Here is an 18902-nt window from a genome sequence, read left to right as displayed (position 1 = left end):
TGTGTTCCACTTCCAGCATGCGTGCCATAGGTTCGCCATCACGGTTCTAGGTTTTTCAATGATGCTGGCTAGGGAATTCTGGGAGTTGAAGTCCACACATCTAAAACTTAGCAAGGTTGAGAAACATTACCCTTGAAGTCAGATTGCTATGGGCAATCACGAGGAAGCCAACTAACTGAGTATGGTAAAAAAAAAAATAAGTCAACATACATTCCAGAGTTTCTCATTCAAAAAAAAAAAAATGCAACAGAAAAACTATCCGGATGAGATAATACCACAAGCCTGTTTGACCATAGAAGCTACAAAAAATAATGACTGTTTAGCACTTCCATGAGAGACCATAAAAAAATGCCAGGAATGAGGCCTTCACTGGAGTGTTGATAGACTTCTCAGAAAAGAGGAGTAGCAAACTTTTTCCTGTACTGAAGCCAAGAAAGCTCTTTGTTTCTATGTGGTCACCATAAGTCGAGCTTGATGTAAAAGTATTTTTACTTTTATAGTCACCTAAAAAGCCTGACTAGTTCATTTTTAGTTGCTGCAAGCCATACTGAGAGAAAGCTTTAGTGAAGCATCACTAACACAGATTGAGGATCGATGTGATGGTAGTTACATAACTGTGATTGGTTGGTCCAGGAAGAAGGAACTGTTAGTCAGCATGGACTGACTGCTGGTATGCAACGGAATAGCTTTAAAAATAGCTCTTGGTAACAAAATGAATGAAAGAAAGACAACAAATTGGGTGCATTCATGCAACATGCTGAACCTGGTCAGTTCAAAACATAGAAAATACATTTGCTCAAAATGCTTAAACTTGGTTATTATCGTATCTATTCTGTTTTCTGTGTTTTAACATGTTATAGACACTCAGTCCATTTGGCTATTGTTTCAGTACATGTTAGGGCTACCAGAACTTTACCCTGCCAGATGCTTTACTGCTAACAGCAATGAAATGCTTTTTTCTTAATGTCTGAAGAAGCCCAAATATGGTAATCCTAGAGTTATGTGAACCTAAAAATGGGTTGAGTAACCAAGAGAGCTGGGTGAACAGAGCAACTTTGCATTACAAATATGAATCAATGTGATGCTTTGTTGTGCTCTGGGGAGTAAAATTTTGGGAGATTAGCTTCTGAGGCTCTGAGAGCTCAAAATGACTTTAGTGACAAACAATGGTCCTTTGAAACAGGACACATTTCACAGGAATTGGGACAAACTGTTTCCTTGGGGAGTATATTTAAAAATAAATAAAGCAAAAGCTACATTGACCTTTGAGAAACCAAAAACTGAATAAAATTTATAGAAAAACTAAAATAGGTTTGGAAAGCAATATTCATTAGTTGCTAATATGATTGCTTATCACATTCAAAGTTGCAGTTTTCTGGCACTCTGATGAGGGCTCAGAGAGTTTACTCTAGGTTTTTCTGGAGCCACCTGAAGTCCTGAAGCTTGTACACTTCTGTTCTATATAAACACAAACATTTTACAAATCGGAGTCTGCTTGTACTTGATGTGGAGGCCATTGCAGTGGTCTCTGGCCACTTTGCAATGGTTAAAGACATGGTCTGTTCAGGTACTCTTTTGATGTAAATAACTTCAGGGGGAGAGTTATGTGATCCCTGCCATTCCTCTGGAGTTCCTTGTTTGGTCAGGCCTATGGAATCCATGAGCTGGGAGCATGATTGTAAGGAAAAGGCCTGCTAAACATCCCATAATTGTGAGACCTAATTTGGAAGGAGCCATTTAAGGTCACAGAATCCGACACCATGCTCAGTGCAGGAATTCATGAGTTTCTTTTTTATTATTTAGCCTAACATTTTGGTAACTACTTTTTCCATAAATGCACCATTCTTTTGAAGAAAAAGCAAGCTGGCCTTTTACCACTTACTATTGTGAAAATAAGATGCAAACAATGCTTTGTTATTGGCAAACACACCAGCCTCTTGTTTTGGATAAACCTCTGCTTCTCTTGCCTCTTGTTCTCATTCTGCAGCCTCTCTCAAGTTTGTGCTGTCTTGATGCTTCAGTGCTTAGAATTCCCAGCATGGTCTCAGTGCGTGGGAAGCTCATGTTCCATGATTGCTTCTCATATTCCTTCTTCTCAACCATCTCCTTGCAATATGATGGGAATGGACCTTCATCCCCCACCAACACTCTTGTCAGTTCTTTTTTTCAGTACCGTTAATGGGACTAAATTGCAGAATGTTTTGCTGATGGAAAAGCTAAAGAAGATTATCACCTTCCTTGCTGAACTTCTCTTTGTAAGACTCCATTCAAGACTGAATGTCCCCAAAGGTGCTTTTTCAGGAGGCAACAGGATTTTCTTGTTTTTCTTTGAAGACTTTTCACTTCTCATCCAAGAATTTTGGATGAGAAGCGAAACGTCTTCAAAAGAAAAAAACAGAAAGTCCAGTTGTCTCCTGAAAAAGCACCTTTGGGACAACCATGACCTGGATGACTGAGGATCTCCATAGACATTCAAGACTGGACTTCCTGGGGCTTTAAAGGAACTCTGGGAGAGTAACATTTGGGTACTTGATTATAAAATGACTTGTACAAAGAAGCATCTTCCCTACTTTCCACTTAATGAGAAGTCCTCCACAGTCTGAATTGGAAAAGAGTATCCTACTCATGCAAGGACCTTCATGCTTGGCAGTAGCATATATCCAGGACCAATTTTTTAAATACTTTGTTGTTTGGTATTTCATGTGAGTTCCAGAAATTGCTGTTTTTTCAAACGAAGAATACTGTGCTAGCACTATAATACATATTAGTGCTACTAATACTTTTTCCAGAACAACAGTCCTATGACAGAAATGCTTTCTTTTTTTTCCATCAACGAGGCTGGAAAGACTTTTGCTTGCGTCTTCTGAAGCACCAAAGGCCATGGCTCTGAGTCAACATGGTTATTTTAACATGTAAGGCTAGTACATCCACTAGCACATTCCCCACCTCCAGTCCAGGCAGTATAATAATATTTACTAAGCAATATGATGCTACCCAATTGGCTGCCCGAGACAGCTACTTCATTCTACTTAATGGTCAGGCCAGATTCTAAATGTATCTGACTAAAGCTGTATTGAATAAGCTTACTATCTGCTCAGAAATATAATCCAGGTTTTTCTGAGCCTGAAGCATACAAGACCTCCACTATACATAATAAAGAATGGGTACTCATGCTCCATTGACCACATAGGAAATAGGTTTTGCAAACCAATAGTGTGATCTTAAACATGTTTACTGGAATAGGAATCTGATAGAAGCACTGTAGATAAGTATTTGCTTATTTTATTTGTTTGTTTAAATAACTTATATGTCTGCCCAATGCCCATCTCACAGCAGGAAGGAATGTTTATATGATTAGGAATGTTCTTCTTGGAAGTCTGTTGAAATAAGTGGGCTTTGTTCTTAAGAGTAAACAAAACATAAGATTGGAGATAAGAGTTAGTGCCAGTATACTTACTTCATAAACATGTCAGATAAATGATTCCTGTTCATTGTCTTCTGGGACCTATATCCTGTGGTGTTTACTCTTATTGGATTCATTCACTGGTGTCAGCTTAGATATAGGCTTGCTGGCATCATAATGGCTTCCACTGAAGTTCCCTCCTTAGGTAATTGCTTCAAGTCAACCTTGCCATGGATAGGTCCCAGAAGACAATGAACAATAGGCTTGGGATAGAACAAATGTCATCATGAAGGAAAGACAGGCAATCATCTGTTGCTGAGTGAAGCCATCTTTTTGTGCAAATTTAACTGGATAGACACATTGGGATAAATCAAGTGGGCCTTCTGTAGACAGCAGAAATGGTGGAGGTAACTCTGGGGAAAAGTCTCCTTTCTGTAAGATTTCATCCATATATTCACTCATTTGAACTACTTCTAGAGTACATGAAGAACATTTTTGGCTGGGAAATCACATCCTATCAGTTCTGACCCAGAATTTCCTAAACTCTTCACTTCAGAATTCCCTCTAGGAAAAGTTCTATATCATTGCATCTTCTAACTGGGTGAGATATGCATTCTTTGCGCTAAGTTAAGTGTAGTTATGGAATTCTAATCTACCAAAATAATAACTGCAATCAGAAACATCTGCAGGACCCAACATTGGAGAAGAATGGGATATGAGAGAACCAGATTGAGACAACAATCCTATCCTGCTTGCCAGAGTGTCCTATTCAATGGGATTTAGTACTGAGTATATAATCCTGATTAAACAGAATAATAAGCCTTTTACCAGTGGAAACTAGAAGTTCGAGACTAATAATGGATGTAGCCTCAGAGAGGTGGAAGAGCCTCCTTTCTCCAAAGTCTTACTTTCTGATCCTAGAAAGGCACAATTCCGGTTGGTTGAAAGGTCATCCGCAGGCTTTGTGTGGCATTTACTGTGTAAGTAGTTAGAACTGGAGCCCAAGGAGATTTAGATAGTTTGTTTTTACAAAGGTTAAGTTCCTCTTTTGGGTTCTTAATCAGCCCCAAACCTCAAATGGATACATTCAGACAAATGATGGTTTGGGGTTTTTTTTTGATGGGGGAACCAACTTTGAGGGAAAGAAATAGAAATGCAAAATATATACTGTTAGGCTACGTATAATGTCCTGCGATATGCTTTTTCTACCCTTTCCTTGGGTCTTCAGGCTTGAGATAAATATCCAAAGGATTACATTGTGTAATCCTTTTTGGCCACAACATTTCCACTGTTTCTGGTGCAGACCCACCATATCATAAAACCATGCAGTTACAAGGTAGAATAGGAACCATGTAGCACATACCCCTCCTTTGTGCAATGTCTGTTAAAGCGTTTAGAACAGATGAAGTTCTTTCTGGTATCTAAGCAACTATTAACAAATCTCACTATTAACAATGTCAATCGTGAGATTTGCATTATTAAAGCTGAACTTTTGAAGTACTTCTACATTGCATTATATACATTCACATACATACCACACACACACACACACACACACACACACACACTCTTCAAACTGTATTTATAGACTTCTTCCTTCAAGTGTTTTTTTAAATTGCTCCCGCCCTCATGTTTCTAGAAAATTGCTCTAGACCAGGGGTGTCAAACTGGATTTCATTGAGGGCTGCATCAGGGGTGTGTTTGACCTCAGGAATGTGTAAAGCCATGGGGTGTGGCCAACTCAACATAATTTGTGAGGGGCGCACCTGTGGTTGCCAAATGCGACAGGACTTCCCTCAGACCCTCCCTCCCTCTCATTATAATCTCCTTCCTTCCTTCCTTTTCTTCTTTTTCCTTCCCTCTTCATTCTCCTTCCTTCTTCCTTCCCCTCTTTCCTTCTTTTTCCTTTCTTGCTCTCTTCCCATCTTCCCTTCTTTTTCTGTGTTTTTCCTCTTCTCCTTTCTCCTTTCCTGTCCCTTCTTGAATGCTCAAATGCAAAAGGGGAAACATTTCTCCTTTTGTATTGTTTTTAGTTTGTTTTGCTAGCCAGCAAAAATGGAGCCTGGAGGGGGGGCACTGGCAAAGGGCTGCAGGAGGCCGTTGTGGCCAAAAACGGAGCCCTGGAGTGCCACATGTGGCCCCTCAGAGCTCTGTTTTCACTGGCAGAGGCACTCTGGTCCTTCGCTGTTTCCAGGATGGCCCCGCGGGCCAGATCTAAGCAACCTGTAGGCCGGATGTGGCCCATGGGCTTTGAGTTTGATACCCCTGCTCTAAACAGTGCCAATTGATGTATAAGTTCTGGCTATACAGTCAGTAGGCTGATTTTTTTTCTCCCTGTCTAATGACTTAGCCATTCTGTCTATTTCAGTTTTTTTTTTTCCAATTTCTTGTTTCTGTAAGTACAGTAAGTGTGATTCATTAAGAATTTTTAATACTGTAAATCCAGACTAAAATTTGTACTTTAAATGCAAATTTCTCTATTTAGCTTTTTCAAGCAATTTCCCATCATATTTTTTAAAGGTCCATCCCCCCCGAATGTATATTTTAAATATAGATAATGAACTGCACTGACAATTATAAAGAAATTTGGGATGATTTGGAAAAAAATTAGGTTGTGTATCAGCTAAAAAAATAGGGAACTAAAAAGGCTTGTATTCAAGAGTAAACTAAACATATTTCTTCCATCCTTACTACAATTTGAAGAACATTATAATCCTGTAGGGATCTGTGTTTTTAAAATAAAAAATCATTTTACTACTAGGCAAATATTTGACAAAGATAATTTGATTGAGCTAAAGTCAGAAAACCTGATTTGGATAATTATAATCTATAAAAATGCTTCTGAAGATGTGTTACACTGAACTGATAGGCTGATTTAAAAAAAAACAAAAAACTTTTGCATAGTCAATATTAGTGCCTGGATTTTAAATCTACATTTCAAATGCTTCTACTCTCTTTAAGTGACTTTCTGTCAGAGACCAACTCTCCACTGTGTAGAGCAGGATAGAAAAGATGTAGCATCTGACAAGCCTGATTTTCAATCTTAGGCTTATGTCATGACTGCAGAAGACCTTTTTTATTTTGAAGAATGCTATTTGAACTTTCTCTATCCTTGTTTTTATTTATTTATTTATTGATTTGATTTGTCAATTGCTTACAAGACAATACGTATAAGTATATACATAGTTATGAATACATGAAATGGGTACATATAAGAAAAATAAAAGAAACAATAGGACAGGAACAGTAGGCACGTTGGTGCGCTTATGCACGCCCCCTACAGACCTCTTACGAAAGGGGTGAGGTCAATAGCAGACAGTTTAATCAGTCACGTTCCAGCTTTCATGTAAATTACAACCGAGGTAAGAAGTAAAATTGCTAATTCAGAATCTTTACTACATTTAGTTTGGAAGTGGAATTGAAACTTGGCAGTATCTGAGAGTGCTCTACCAAGTGAATTCCTGGATTTTGATTCAAAACTGGTTTAATGGTACCAGTGTAAAAAACGTTTCTAGCAAACAATTGCAAATGTTCCTGCCATGAAATGGCAACAGAGTTATGATCCCTCCTTCTTTAGTAGCTAAGAGGGGAACCAGCTCTTGATGTTCTTCCATCAGGTTGGATGAATGCATTGCTTGCATTCAAGTACTTGAAAAGATGGAAAGAAGCAAGCTTTTTGCTTTATTTACTAAGGGTGGAATAACTTTAGAGCCAATTCAGAATAGCAATTAAGAATGCTGGACTTCTGTTTTCAAATCTCTCTTCAGCAGAGGAAGTGACCTATCAGTTGTAATCCCAGGGTTGCTGTAAGGATTGTTGGCATAAATTCTCTCAAGGTTGCTGTGAGGATAACAAGCATGGAAATAATACTGATTTTTTAAGTTTGGCTGGGAGGAAGTTAATGGAATAGTAAAAGAAACTGTAAATTTAAATGATTGCTGTACCACAAAATTCTCTGCATTAGTTTTCTACCAATCTTCATCAAATCTAGATCAGTGTTTTTCAACTTTTTTCAACCTTGGTAGGAAAAGTCCTTCCCCAAGACCGAGGGGATTTTCAAAGAGCTGAATCAGCACTGAAGAAATGTTTTCAGTAAGAGTAAGAAGGAAGGCTACCTTGCAGAGATGAAATTAAAAGACATCAGGAAAAGGTCATAATCAGAGCAAATTAAATTTATGATCCATGGCAGGAATTATATTCAATTTCTTTCTCAGGATCATCTGAGTTCCTTGTGATTCAAAACACTTCTGCTTTTTTAAAGATAATTTAAATTATTTTCTCTCTTCTCTCTCATTTCACCCCACCCTTACTCTTTGCAGGACTTTGCACTGAAGCCAAGTGAAGAATCTTATGATTGCACTATACAGAACTCAAGTCAGATAAGACTTCAGAGGGGAAAAATACGCCAGTATCAGACATCTCCTGCTTTTTTTGGAAGACCCATCCATCAATTTCTCCCCAAATTTACACCACAGAAGCACCATCTTCTGGCTACACACACTGAAACAAGCATCTATAGCCGTGCTTCCATTTTTCTTTCAAAGTCCATATTAGAAATCCTTTTCCCACCATGTTCCAGCGTTTCACCAGCCTCTTCTTCAGTGATAGCAGCACAGCTGAAGTCGTTGAGGAACCTAAGCCTTTTGTTTCTAAAGAGGAAGAAGAAGATGGATGGCTTATTATTGATCTGCCAGGTGAGAAACATTGGAGGAAATGATTGGATTCTCACCAGTGGTGGAATTCAAAATATTTTACTACTGGTTCTGTGGGCATGCACTTCACATGCATGTGGGGCGTTCTAAAAGGGGGAGTTTTAAGCATGAAAACTTGCCTTACCTTCAGCACTGGTGAATAAAACAGATGAGACACGGCAATCCACTCTGCTGCACCTATCAGTTGAACTACAAACAAAGGAAATATAAGACAGGAAAGGGTGGGAGCGGGTTGGCGGAGCCAACTGCTGACTGTCACTACTGGATCACTAGAACCAGTGTGAACCGGCAGCATACCGTCTCTGTTTCTCACATTACCTTTCTCAAATTGCAGAATGGAAGGAGTGTGTCTAGTTGCATTTTTAAAAAGTGATATAGAAGAGAAAAGAAACAAGGAGAGATTGGAACAAAAGTAAAGTTAGGCAGCAATTCTTAAATTTATACACAGGTAGTCCTTGATCACTGGTCCTGTTAGCCATCTACAAGAACTTGTGTCCCGTACCCATGTCTGAAATCTGACAAGAATCCAAATAATCTGTTTACAATTACATTTTAGCTTGAAATTCTATGTGTTTCTCAGACTAGTTTTTCAGGCCAGCCAGATTTCTGCCTTGCTGTTGAGTGGAAATTATATGACTCAACCATTTCCAATGGCAATCATTTGCTTGCAAATTAAGTGAAGAAGCCGAGTCAACAATGTTCTCCATAGCTTTGTTTTTAACTCGTTTCTCTTACCAATCCTCTTTAGTTTATTACGTTACATTTTAATATCTTAACATGAAACTAAATTATTATACTTCTCTTTTTACTTTTGCCCATATACTGGAGTATGCTTTAAAATAGGTTTCAGATGAAAAGTACTGTTGTTTCCTTAAGAACATGATTGCATTTGATCTGTGACTTGGGCTTTATGTGCTCCATGCAGGAAAAGCCTTTAGCACTTCTGAAGAGAAACTGGAGCATTAAGCAATGAGTGCTACATTCATGAATAAGGCATGGAGAATTAGCAGATGCCGCATGCTCTCCCACCGAGGGGCTGAGAAAATGGGGCAAGGCAGCATACAATCTTGTTTCTCCAATACTCCTTCCCAATGTTCAACTGTTCATTAATTATTTGCTGTGGAATACAGATGAATGAATTTAAACTTCCTCAATATGGTTCAAATGAAAATGCCTCAAAGTTGTTTAGGTGAATTCTGGGAAACAGTTGAGAAACAGGAAAGAGGCACCCAAATAATAAGGCTCAGAGGCCCCCCCCGCTTGCTTTAGCTTATTTCTTGAAAAAGACAGGGCGAGTCAACCTGGTATCGTCCACATTTCTTTAAATCACAATTCCCCTCAATACCACCATCTGATCATGCGATGAGCATTTGTAGTAGTTGTTTTTCAAAACATTTTGGAGGACATCCCATAACCTCTAGAGAAGGGACAGGAAGCACAAAAAACCCAGAATGCATTGAATGGCAGGGATGGAAGCCAAGTGAACAACCAGTAAAGGATAATGAAGATAATCTGTTCATTAACCAGCAGTTTCTGACTAAGGGAAAATATAGAGTTGCCTACATAGGTCTTACAAATGTGGCATTATGAGAGAAAGACATCTGGAAGAAAGGATATAGTTCTTTGCCTTGACTGTTTCCTGACCTGTGGCCCTCCAGAATTTATAGCTGGAGTTATAAGTCCCAATAGGCTTAGACAAAATGGCCAAGGTTAGGAAATGTTGACAGTTGCAATTTAGCAACACCTGAAGGCCCACAAATTTTCCATCTTTTTAATTCTTAGACATTGCAGTATGTGAACTAACCCAGCCAACATTGGTGAGACTGATGGATGTTTCATAAAATTTCCTGAAACAAGTAATAACAGTACATAAAGATAAAGGTTTCTCTTGCCCAGTCATTTCCAACTCTAGGGATCAATATTTATCTCCATTTCATAGCTGAGGGAGTCAGCATTGTCCCAAAACATTTTTGTGGTTATGTGGCCAGCATGACTATACGCCAAGGTGCACGGAACGCTCTTACCTTCCCGCTGATGTGGTACCTATTTATTTACTTGCATTTGCATGCTTTCAACATGCTTGGTGGGCAGGAGCTGGGGCAAGTAACGGGAGCTCATCCCATCGTGCAGCGCTCAGGCCTTGAACCAAGGCTGTCAGCTTTCCAACTGACAAGCTTAGTGTCTTTAAACCACTGAGCCATCACCTCCACCCCCATTACAAAATATAATACTTTATTAAATTTATATGCCATCCAGTTATATAACCTGGTGCTTCTTCCATTTCTATATCCCTAACTAACGTAGCCATTGTACTAGCTAGAGGGTATTGGAATTAAAACTGATTTGGTTTGGAGGGCATCAATTGGAAAAGATTTGTTTAAATCAAAACAATCATTATATGTAAGGATTATATGAAAATAACCATGGTCTGTATACATCTTAATTAAAATGCAATGCTTGTTGCTTGGAGGGGAGAGAAACAAAAACAAAAAACTAAACACGTTCCTCTGGATAATCAGAGATACAATTATGATCACCTTCTTCCTGGTACCAGAATTGCACAAGGCTTATTAAGACATCAACAAAAAAGTATCCACCTTCAAATCCATCAGCTGTGATGAGAATTGATGTAAACATTATTTTTCTGCAACAGAGGGAGGATGTCATCTGCTTAAACACCAAGCTAATGGATAGGTTTTTTTGTTTTTGCCAATAAATTGGATTATCAGATGGATTTAAAGTTTCCCTTTTTTAATATTATGAATGGTAGGCTAACCAAGAGAAAATGAGAGAATGAAGAAAAACAATTTTAAACAGAAACCAGTTTTTTTTATCAGAAGATCTCAGTTCACCTAGCAGAATAAATAGTAATGTTTAATTGTGAGATGATTTGGATTTCTAATTAAATCTAAAGACCAGGTTTTTAATTAACATGAATTACAACAGATCAAGGGCTTTTATTAAAATTAATTTTGTTTTAGAAGCAGAAAGTAAGCACCATTTAGTTCAGTAAAGCTTCTTTCCAGGGGACAGATTGCAAACAATATATTTTGCAAGCTAATATAATATGCTACTGTTGTCCTTAGGCAGTTAGGATAATCTTCTGTACTTCAAAATTTGCAGGCACACCTCTGGATGAGGTAATCATAATCTAGGTTAAATTCTATAAGATAATTGGATCAGTGCACTGGCACACATTATGCAACTTGTTGTCTATGAGAATTATAATTTAAATTCTTTGAAAAAGAGTTTACGTTTGATGTATGAAACACTTTATATTCCTTTATATACATGATAATTCAGAATTGCTGCTGCTATTTGAAATGAAAGCCGGGCAGGTGAACTGCCATGATTTCTTCATTTAATTTTTAAAAAGCTGCAGAGAATTTTGGTTTTGATCAGAATTCTGACAGTGACCATATGGGATTCCATGTTTCCCCTGTTTTAAATTATCTACTGACTGTTAGTAATCCTTAGAGGGGAGTGTGAGAATGGTGTGTAAGTAATACTGTGTTTATGTGTTTGTGCAAGTGACCCTAGAAATGTATAGAGCTCCAGAAGATGTGTTGATTGTCCAGATGTCACCACAGTGAAGAAGTCCACACAAGAAACACCCACAGGAGTACTAGCTCTATCTTTATTATAAGGTTATATTAACAGAATTTTACCAGACTGAAAGTATTTCTTCTATACTTTCCTTTCACTCTCTAGAAAACTAGGGAAGGTCCTTTCTGAAATGTTTTCCACACTCTCCCCCTTTTGTGGGCTGTGGTACCAGTTACACACCAGCTATCCAGTCTGCAGCTCTCCCTCCTCCTGTCTCCCAAGGTCTTTCCCACATACCATTAGACCAGGGCAGAGATGTCCAGCTTTCAAACCCAGGAACACACTAGAGGAGGCAGTACTGGGCCTTGAGCCCTTCGGAACCAGGCTGTGGAAGTGGTGGGTGAGTGCATCCCCAATTGCACGAGCAGTGGACAAGTGCATGTGTGCACACTCCATTTGCATGAGCGGTGTGTCTGTGTGCCCGCCGCCTGCATGAATGGAGCTGAGCGCATACGCATGCTTACCCGCCGCTCATGCAGAACCATCCGATTCCCCACTCCCCCACCCGCTGGCCGGTCCGCAAAGCTGGAAAGATTGGTAAACTCTGCACTAGAGGGCAAACTTCTCCAAAAAAAGACAAAAACAAAAGTTGATATAATTTAAATGGAAACTTTCATTCAGTGAGGTTAATCTTATTACACCACATGCACCTAGTTGTTTTCCCTCTTCATCACAGTAACACATTATATTCCACTGGTACTTTTGGGGTGGTTTTGAAGTTCCTGCTACCTTTTGGAAGAAACAAGTTTTCCTTCCCTGTTATGAAGGATAGAATAAGACTTGTTACAGCAACCAATGCTTTTTTCCTTCTGCAGTTAGAGATGCTTTGAGGCAGGGCAATTCAGAACTAGGAAAATAGCACAGGGAAAGAGCTCTATTGTTTGATCAAAACAAGAGACCACTTCATTTTTCTTTAGATAATCCCCTCCCCAAATGTCAGTAGATCTAACCAGAAACTTGATTTGGGATGCCCACAGTGTCCTAGTAACTAAAGCAAATGTCTCCATGTGTAACCTTAGTGCTGTGCCCCTGTGCTTGGATAATGATAGCCATACCAATGTCCAATTTGATTCTAATAGAAGCCCTGTGAAAATAAGGCTTTTAAAATATTCTATTTTCTGCAATGATCTGAGTCAGCAAAGATACTTCCATACCTTATGTTTGAAACCAACAAATCAAGGAAGAAGGCATTGCAACACTAGTATTCTAAGTTAGGTGGTTGAGACGTCCGGAACATCACATTGGGAATGACTGCAATAGAGAAGAAACTGGCAACATAAAGGCAAATACAATAAAGAATGAATACTATGTGCATTAGCTTTGTGCAGAAATGTAGTGCGGGACGCAGTCCCAAATCTCTGTCAACCACAGCTGCCTTTTGTGTCCTGAAAATCTACTCCCGAGGGCTCTTCACAAAGTGATGTTTACATCAATTCTGACATAGCAACATGCTGCCATGTTCCCATGACATCACCCTCCTTAACAGCCAAACACATTTTCTTCCAGCTCAGCTGTGGCACCGTTCAAATAGCAAAAGGTCTGTTATGCAGTTTGCGACAATAGACAATCTGGAGGATTAGACGTGGCCTGCTTTCCTCTTTGTGGGAACTCTTGGCTAATTCCGCTCCCCGCCTGAATTGGGAGCTCTCTAGTACTGTAGATTTTCAGAAGCAACCTTATTAACAAACCTCACCACCGTTTCTCAAATCAGTTTTATGGCGCCTATTAAAAAATACCATTCAGCTTGGTTTTCTTCGCTTATATAAACTGCCTGTGACAAACAGGTTTCATCTTTCTTCCCAGTCTCTGGGCTAAAATAGGCCATTGTCTCCTTCCACCACCACTCCTATCTCCCATGTAAAGGCTCTCTGCTGTAACATACAACCGGAAGAAAAATTGTCTGGCTGCATAACTAGGGTGCCACCAACCCAGCTTTTGGTATGAATTCATATGCGGGAAGGATGATGTCTTGAATAGTCAGGCCATTTTGGTCCTTGTACAAAGACTTCAAATGATATTATGCAGGAGCTGGGAGAGAAACAGGTCATTGCAATGCAAACTTGGTGATCATCCGGCTTGATAGACCTTTTAGCATTTGAGGTTTACGTGCTTAATAAGGAATGTGGAATACTTTACATTTAATTCCAAAGAGGTGTTTTGAAACATGTGGCCAGGGTTGGGCTTCAAAATTTTTAGCAAGGGGCTCTTTGCCCGGTTGCTGGGTGGGCGTGACCATGGTGGCATGGCCTAATCAGCCTTCTGCACCATGGCATGGGGGTGCTTTTTGCCCTCCCCAGGCCCTGGAGGCTTTCTTCGAGCCTCCAGGAGGGTGAAAAAGGCCTCCCCAGGCTCCAGAGGCTCTGTGGAAGTCGGAAACAGGCCCATTTCTGGCCTTCCCGAACTTCCGGGAGGCCCATTTTTTGCCCTCCCCGAGCCTCCACAGGCACTCTGCATTTACCTGCATCCAAAATGGACTGCGTGGGGACTACTGGGAGGGGCGGGGTGGGTGAGGCCAGCCAGGGGTGGGATTTGGGGGTTCTCCAAATTGCACAGAAACTTAGCTAGGGGCTCGCCCGAACTCTTGCGAGCCCCCAGCCACCCACCCCTGCATGTGGCGTACAAACACAGCACCTGATGCAACTCTTTGAAACAATCCCATTTCCCACTCTGAAACTGGAAGAGTTAAGTAAAGCCAATGAGGCTACTACGTGAGCCCGAGAAAAGACAGAACTGCTTCCTGGAGTTGCAAACAAGTGACAATTATATGATAAATTTTGATGCAATATTTGTTAAAATTATGCTGCTGAAGCTGATAGGTCTCTCTAAAAATGTATAGGATTGTTGCTTTAATTTTTTTTAAAAATCTCTCTTCCAGAGTCTGGTGATTGGGTCAATTTTAGTAGAATAAGATAGAAGGTATGTTTTATTGAGGAAGGGGGGAAAAAATCCTTGTCTGCTGGAGATGCCACCTATCTAATTTAAACCATCCTCCCTGTTCCCAAATTTCCTTATGGAATCATTTTTTGTTCCTTTTTTCAAAAAAAAAGTCTTGCTCTTATCTCCTTGAATTTAGAACGGTACACATTTAAAGATATTAGTATCTACAGTTCATCAGCAATTGATTTTTACTCTTTGGGAGAAAGTTAGGCATTCTTTTTATTTGCAAATATTCTTTTCACTGTTGTGTCTGTTTGGTTATTTAATAACCCAGTAGCATAATCTACTGCCTGATTTGGTTCAGGATATTCATCTTCCTCCTTTGTGCAACATGATCATTATTGGGATATTTACACAGGCAACTGAAGTAGACCTATTTTATGTCCACAAATAAAATACCACACACAGAGAGATTTATACCAACTGGAACACCTGACAATGTGGCAAAGAATGTCAGAAAGCAAGCCACAAGTGACACACAGCTACAGTCTTAAGTGATGCAGAGGATTGGCATCACAGGATAGTAAAACATCTTGGGTCAGTCCTAAACCATCAGGAAAGACTTCAGGATGAGTCACACCAATGCCATTGGGGTATCTTTTTCACTAATAACGCCCCTCCTTTCTCTCCTCTTCCTTCCCATCCTTTGAATATATTGAATGTGTGCACTGTTTTCCTTCCTGTACGCACCCTGCACTGCCATGCATTCTTGTTGAATGGCTTTGCACTATGATGTTTCTTTTGAATTTTGTTTGTGTCATTGTTGCTGCTGTTCTGGCTGTTCCCGTTTTGTGTGGCCGGTGATTGCTGCCATCTCTTATTAGATAGTTTGGCTTCAAGTCTTGGTACTGAGCAGTGGGTAGGTGAGAAGGATTCTGTTTGCGCTTCCCGTTGCCGCCATGGGTCCCTTCCACCTACCACGTCTTCACCCCACTCCCTCAGTGACTGTGTCAGCAGGTCCATGCCCTCTCAGCCTGACCCCTGCTTGATGGATGAGAGTTGGTTTGTTACCCCTCCCCCCTGTTTTACTGCAGAAGGTCCTGATGCTGTCAGTATGGAGAGCAGCCCCATGGAGGACCTCTTGATTGAGCATCCCAGCATGTCTGTATATGTCACCACCACCACCAGCATCATTGTGGAAAGAGAGGATCCTGAGGAGAACATCCAGGAGAAGTAAGTTCAGTTCCAGACATTTACAAAGAGCCTCCTGTGTTCCTCTTCACAAATTTCACAGCTAGGAAAAAATATACTGTAGCCCAATATTTCCTGAGCTAGTGGGTTCTCAGTGTTTTGAGATCTCCCAGCATTGCAGGCAGAATATTGTATGTATATATTTAACCTTATATAAAATTTACCCAGATAAGTGAATGAGAGGAGCTAAATAGTTAGGGAAGAATTGAAACAACTTGGAAATAGTCCTCCCCCTCCCCCATTTTTGAAGGCTCTGTGAAATCTGTGGGACTTATTTCAAAGTACATGTGAACAGGGTTATATTATTTGTTTTAAAAAGAATGCTTAAGGAATTTCATTTTTGCAAATGCTGGTTCTGGTTTGACTACCACTTCCTATTTTATTAGGCTGGCTGGAATATCACTCTCCCAGTTAAATGTTTTTTCCACCAAATGGACTCCTTGATATAGCAAAATAAATATATATTCAGATATTCTCAACTTTCATAAAGTATCATTCATACTTCTGAGCTTCAGATATGCCTACAAGTATGACAGTATTCCTATTTGGGTGTTTGATTCCTCTCTGTGAATAGAAGCATATAGACAGGCGAGAAGTTCTTATCAATGTTGTTTATATCATGATTCCTACTTGCTGGAATCATGTAGCCCAGGAATTTTGCTACCTATGGAGGACAGTAAATGAACATTACAGCAGATACATGCTCAAATATGCCCCCTGCTGCTTGGATGCACAAGGCCATCAGCAGTCCCCATTCCCTCTCCTTTGGTTTTCATTGCACAGCTGAACTGTCTGCCTGAACAGATCCATAATTACATAATTTTATCCCTAAAAAAAGTAGGAGGAAGGGACATTTCATGAATTGTCCATACATACAGCTATTGTGCATTTTGTTGTAGATTGTGGGAGTTGTAGCTTATGTTCCTTATCACATTTGTGGATGAGTGGCTTACATTAATTTTTTATGACTCACTCTTTTGCTATTTAGAGAAAATGATATGCCCTTTGTCCTTTGAAGTAGGTGTTACCATATCAAAAGTGCTGAGTCCAGCTCACTCTGTATGCCTTTTTTTTCTGCAGCGAAATACCTGAAAACTGTTTACAGCGCCGTCCCCCACACCACTCCACTTCTCTTGCTACCAAGGCTGCCATCTTGGAGAAGGTCAATCAAGTGCGTCGGATTCAGAGGGCAAAGCAGTTGGCAGAGAAGCACAAGTTGAGTCAGAAAGTCATGAAGCGGCAGAACCGTGCCAGAGAGTGCCGCCCACAACGGGCCAAACCCCAAAGCCACTTCGTCTACCAACCATGCCAGCGCCAGTACAACTACTAAGCTACTTCAGGAAGTCTACACTGTGGGGCATTATCCTTTTAACTTTTAGCTTCACTAGCTCTTCACAATGCTTTTCTCCATCCAAGAGGGTTGTTTTCACTCATTTTCTGAAATTAATCATCCCTCCCCTGTGAGAACTTCCTACATTCTCATGAACTTGCAACATTAAATGGTAGATCTTTTGTGGGCTTTTCTTGAGCTTTATCTCTCCCCCTCCCTCTGTTTTTAGCAAAAAAATATGTTTTCTGATCAATGACTTCTTTTTTGAATTTAATGTCCCATCTTCTCTACATCCTATTTCCAGATTTTGATTTGGATCTCATAGTGAATGAAACACAACATGCCTTGCTAGCATTAAGAAACAAGACAGCAAGTCAACTTTGAATCTCCAATATATGGGTTTTTTAAGTGTTGGAAAAACATATATGTATCTTGGTTGTTAAGAGAAACCATGTTTCTTGTGTGAGTGTGTTTCTTGGTCCTTAGGTAGCATGAATTCACACACTGGCTATTGTAGCAGTTGCCAGTGTTAGACTAATTTGGTGCTTCCAGTGAATATATCACCTTTATTCTAATTTAAATAAGTTACAGGAGGAACATGGTGCCCTGTCATTTCTTTTCATCCCTTGTTATTGCACTAGAGAGCCTGTGACATCAGTGCCTTTCTTTTTGACATCATGCTCATGACAAAAAACAAAACAAAACCTAACAGATTGTGATGTCAAATGGAGATACCAGGTTCCTGTGCAAAATGGAACACAAATAAAACAAGAAAGAAGCCTAACGGATCCCAAGTTAAAGATTAATGACATGTATTTTAACATACTTCCTTCCGTGAAAAATAAATAATTTGTATATTTGTTTCTTTTGCTGAGTTGATGTAATGGCTGCTCATGAATTATCAAGGAATATCCTTAATTGCCTTGAGACTGCACGGCAATACAATGAATATTTCTGGGAATTTTGCCATTGACTTCATGTGGAATATAGATAGAACCTGAATTCTCTGTGCAGGATGTCACATGATGCTACAACATTTTGAGTAGATGCAATTAACATTAACAGTTTACAAATACTACAGAGGAAGTGTGATTATGAAAAGGGCAAAGTGGTATGACTACTTTTCCTCCATCTAATTAGTTGCATGGTTATCAACTAGTAACTCAAAGAGTTTCTTACAATGCTATTAATGACTCTATAATTTAATGATCAAGTGTTTACAAAAAGATGGACAACCTCAGAGGTACATTTGGAAGCTTTTGGGCACTTTTAGAAAATGGTGCATCTGGGAGTGAGGTCCATGATAAATCCAGATAGGTCCCCAAATACCCTTTATCGGAAAGCCAACTGGAGCCATTGGTCCCCATTACCCAGCCTTCCTCTAAGCAGGTAGAGTCAGTATTGTTGTAGCTACCCAGCAATCCTTATTTCCTAAGGACTTTTAAAGGATGCCCACAAAGCCTAGGGGCATTCTTATTAGAGGCTGATACGTATGTTTTGCAGCACCCCAGCTTCTGATTATTATTTTTAAATTAAAAATATCTAAATTAAAATCAAGTTGAGTGAAGAGCCTGGTGTGTGCATAAATCAATTGTTTTAAAAAATGCAAACATAAACATTTATAAGCGTGCAACTTTTAAAAATATGTTTCCATGAGGCTGTTCATGGACATTTCTTGTAACAGAAATATACATAGCCTTCATATGGAGCATTTCTAAAGTGT

General features: G+C 39.6%; 1 protein-coding gene across 8 annotated transcripts in view; it reads left to right on the top strand.

The window, feature by feature from the left end:
• TP53INP2 (tumor protein p53 inducible nuclear protein 2) overlaps nt 1-18042 on the top strand; it is a 31065-nt gene extending 13023 nt beyond the window's left edge. For 3 of the 8 annotated variants that reach the window (XM_026681670.2, XM_087959420.1, XM_087959419.1), the window contains exons 2-4: nt 7723-8097; nt 15693-15831; nt 16930-18042. In XM_026681670.2, coding sequence (XP_026537455.1) covers nt 7974-8097; nt 15693-15831; nt 16930-17179 — 513 coding nt within the window. In that variant the 5' untranslated portion in view covers nt 7723-7973 and the 3' untranslated portion in view covers nt 17180-18042. Of the gene's footprint in view, nt 1-7722; nt 8098-15482; nt 15832-16929 lie in introns of all 8 variants that reach the window. The other 5 variants (XM_026681668.2, XM_026681669.2, XM_087959417.1 and 2 more) reach the window with 3 other exon arrangements.
• The last annotated feature ends 860 nt before the right edge of the window (nt 18043-18902 follow it).

This window comes from Notechis scutatus, chromosome 3, assembly GCF_049901735.1.
Source record: "Notechis scutatus isolate UNSWTSFEM ecotype Mainland chromosome 3, rNotScu1.2, whole genome shotgun sequence".
NCBI classification, from domain to species: Eukaryota; Metazoa; Chordata; class Lepidosauria; order Squamata; family Elapidae; genus Notechis; species Notechis scutatus.
The sequence above is the reverse complement of the archived record's forward strand: the minus strand, read 5'-3'. Positions and strand labels throughout refer to the sequence as shown.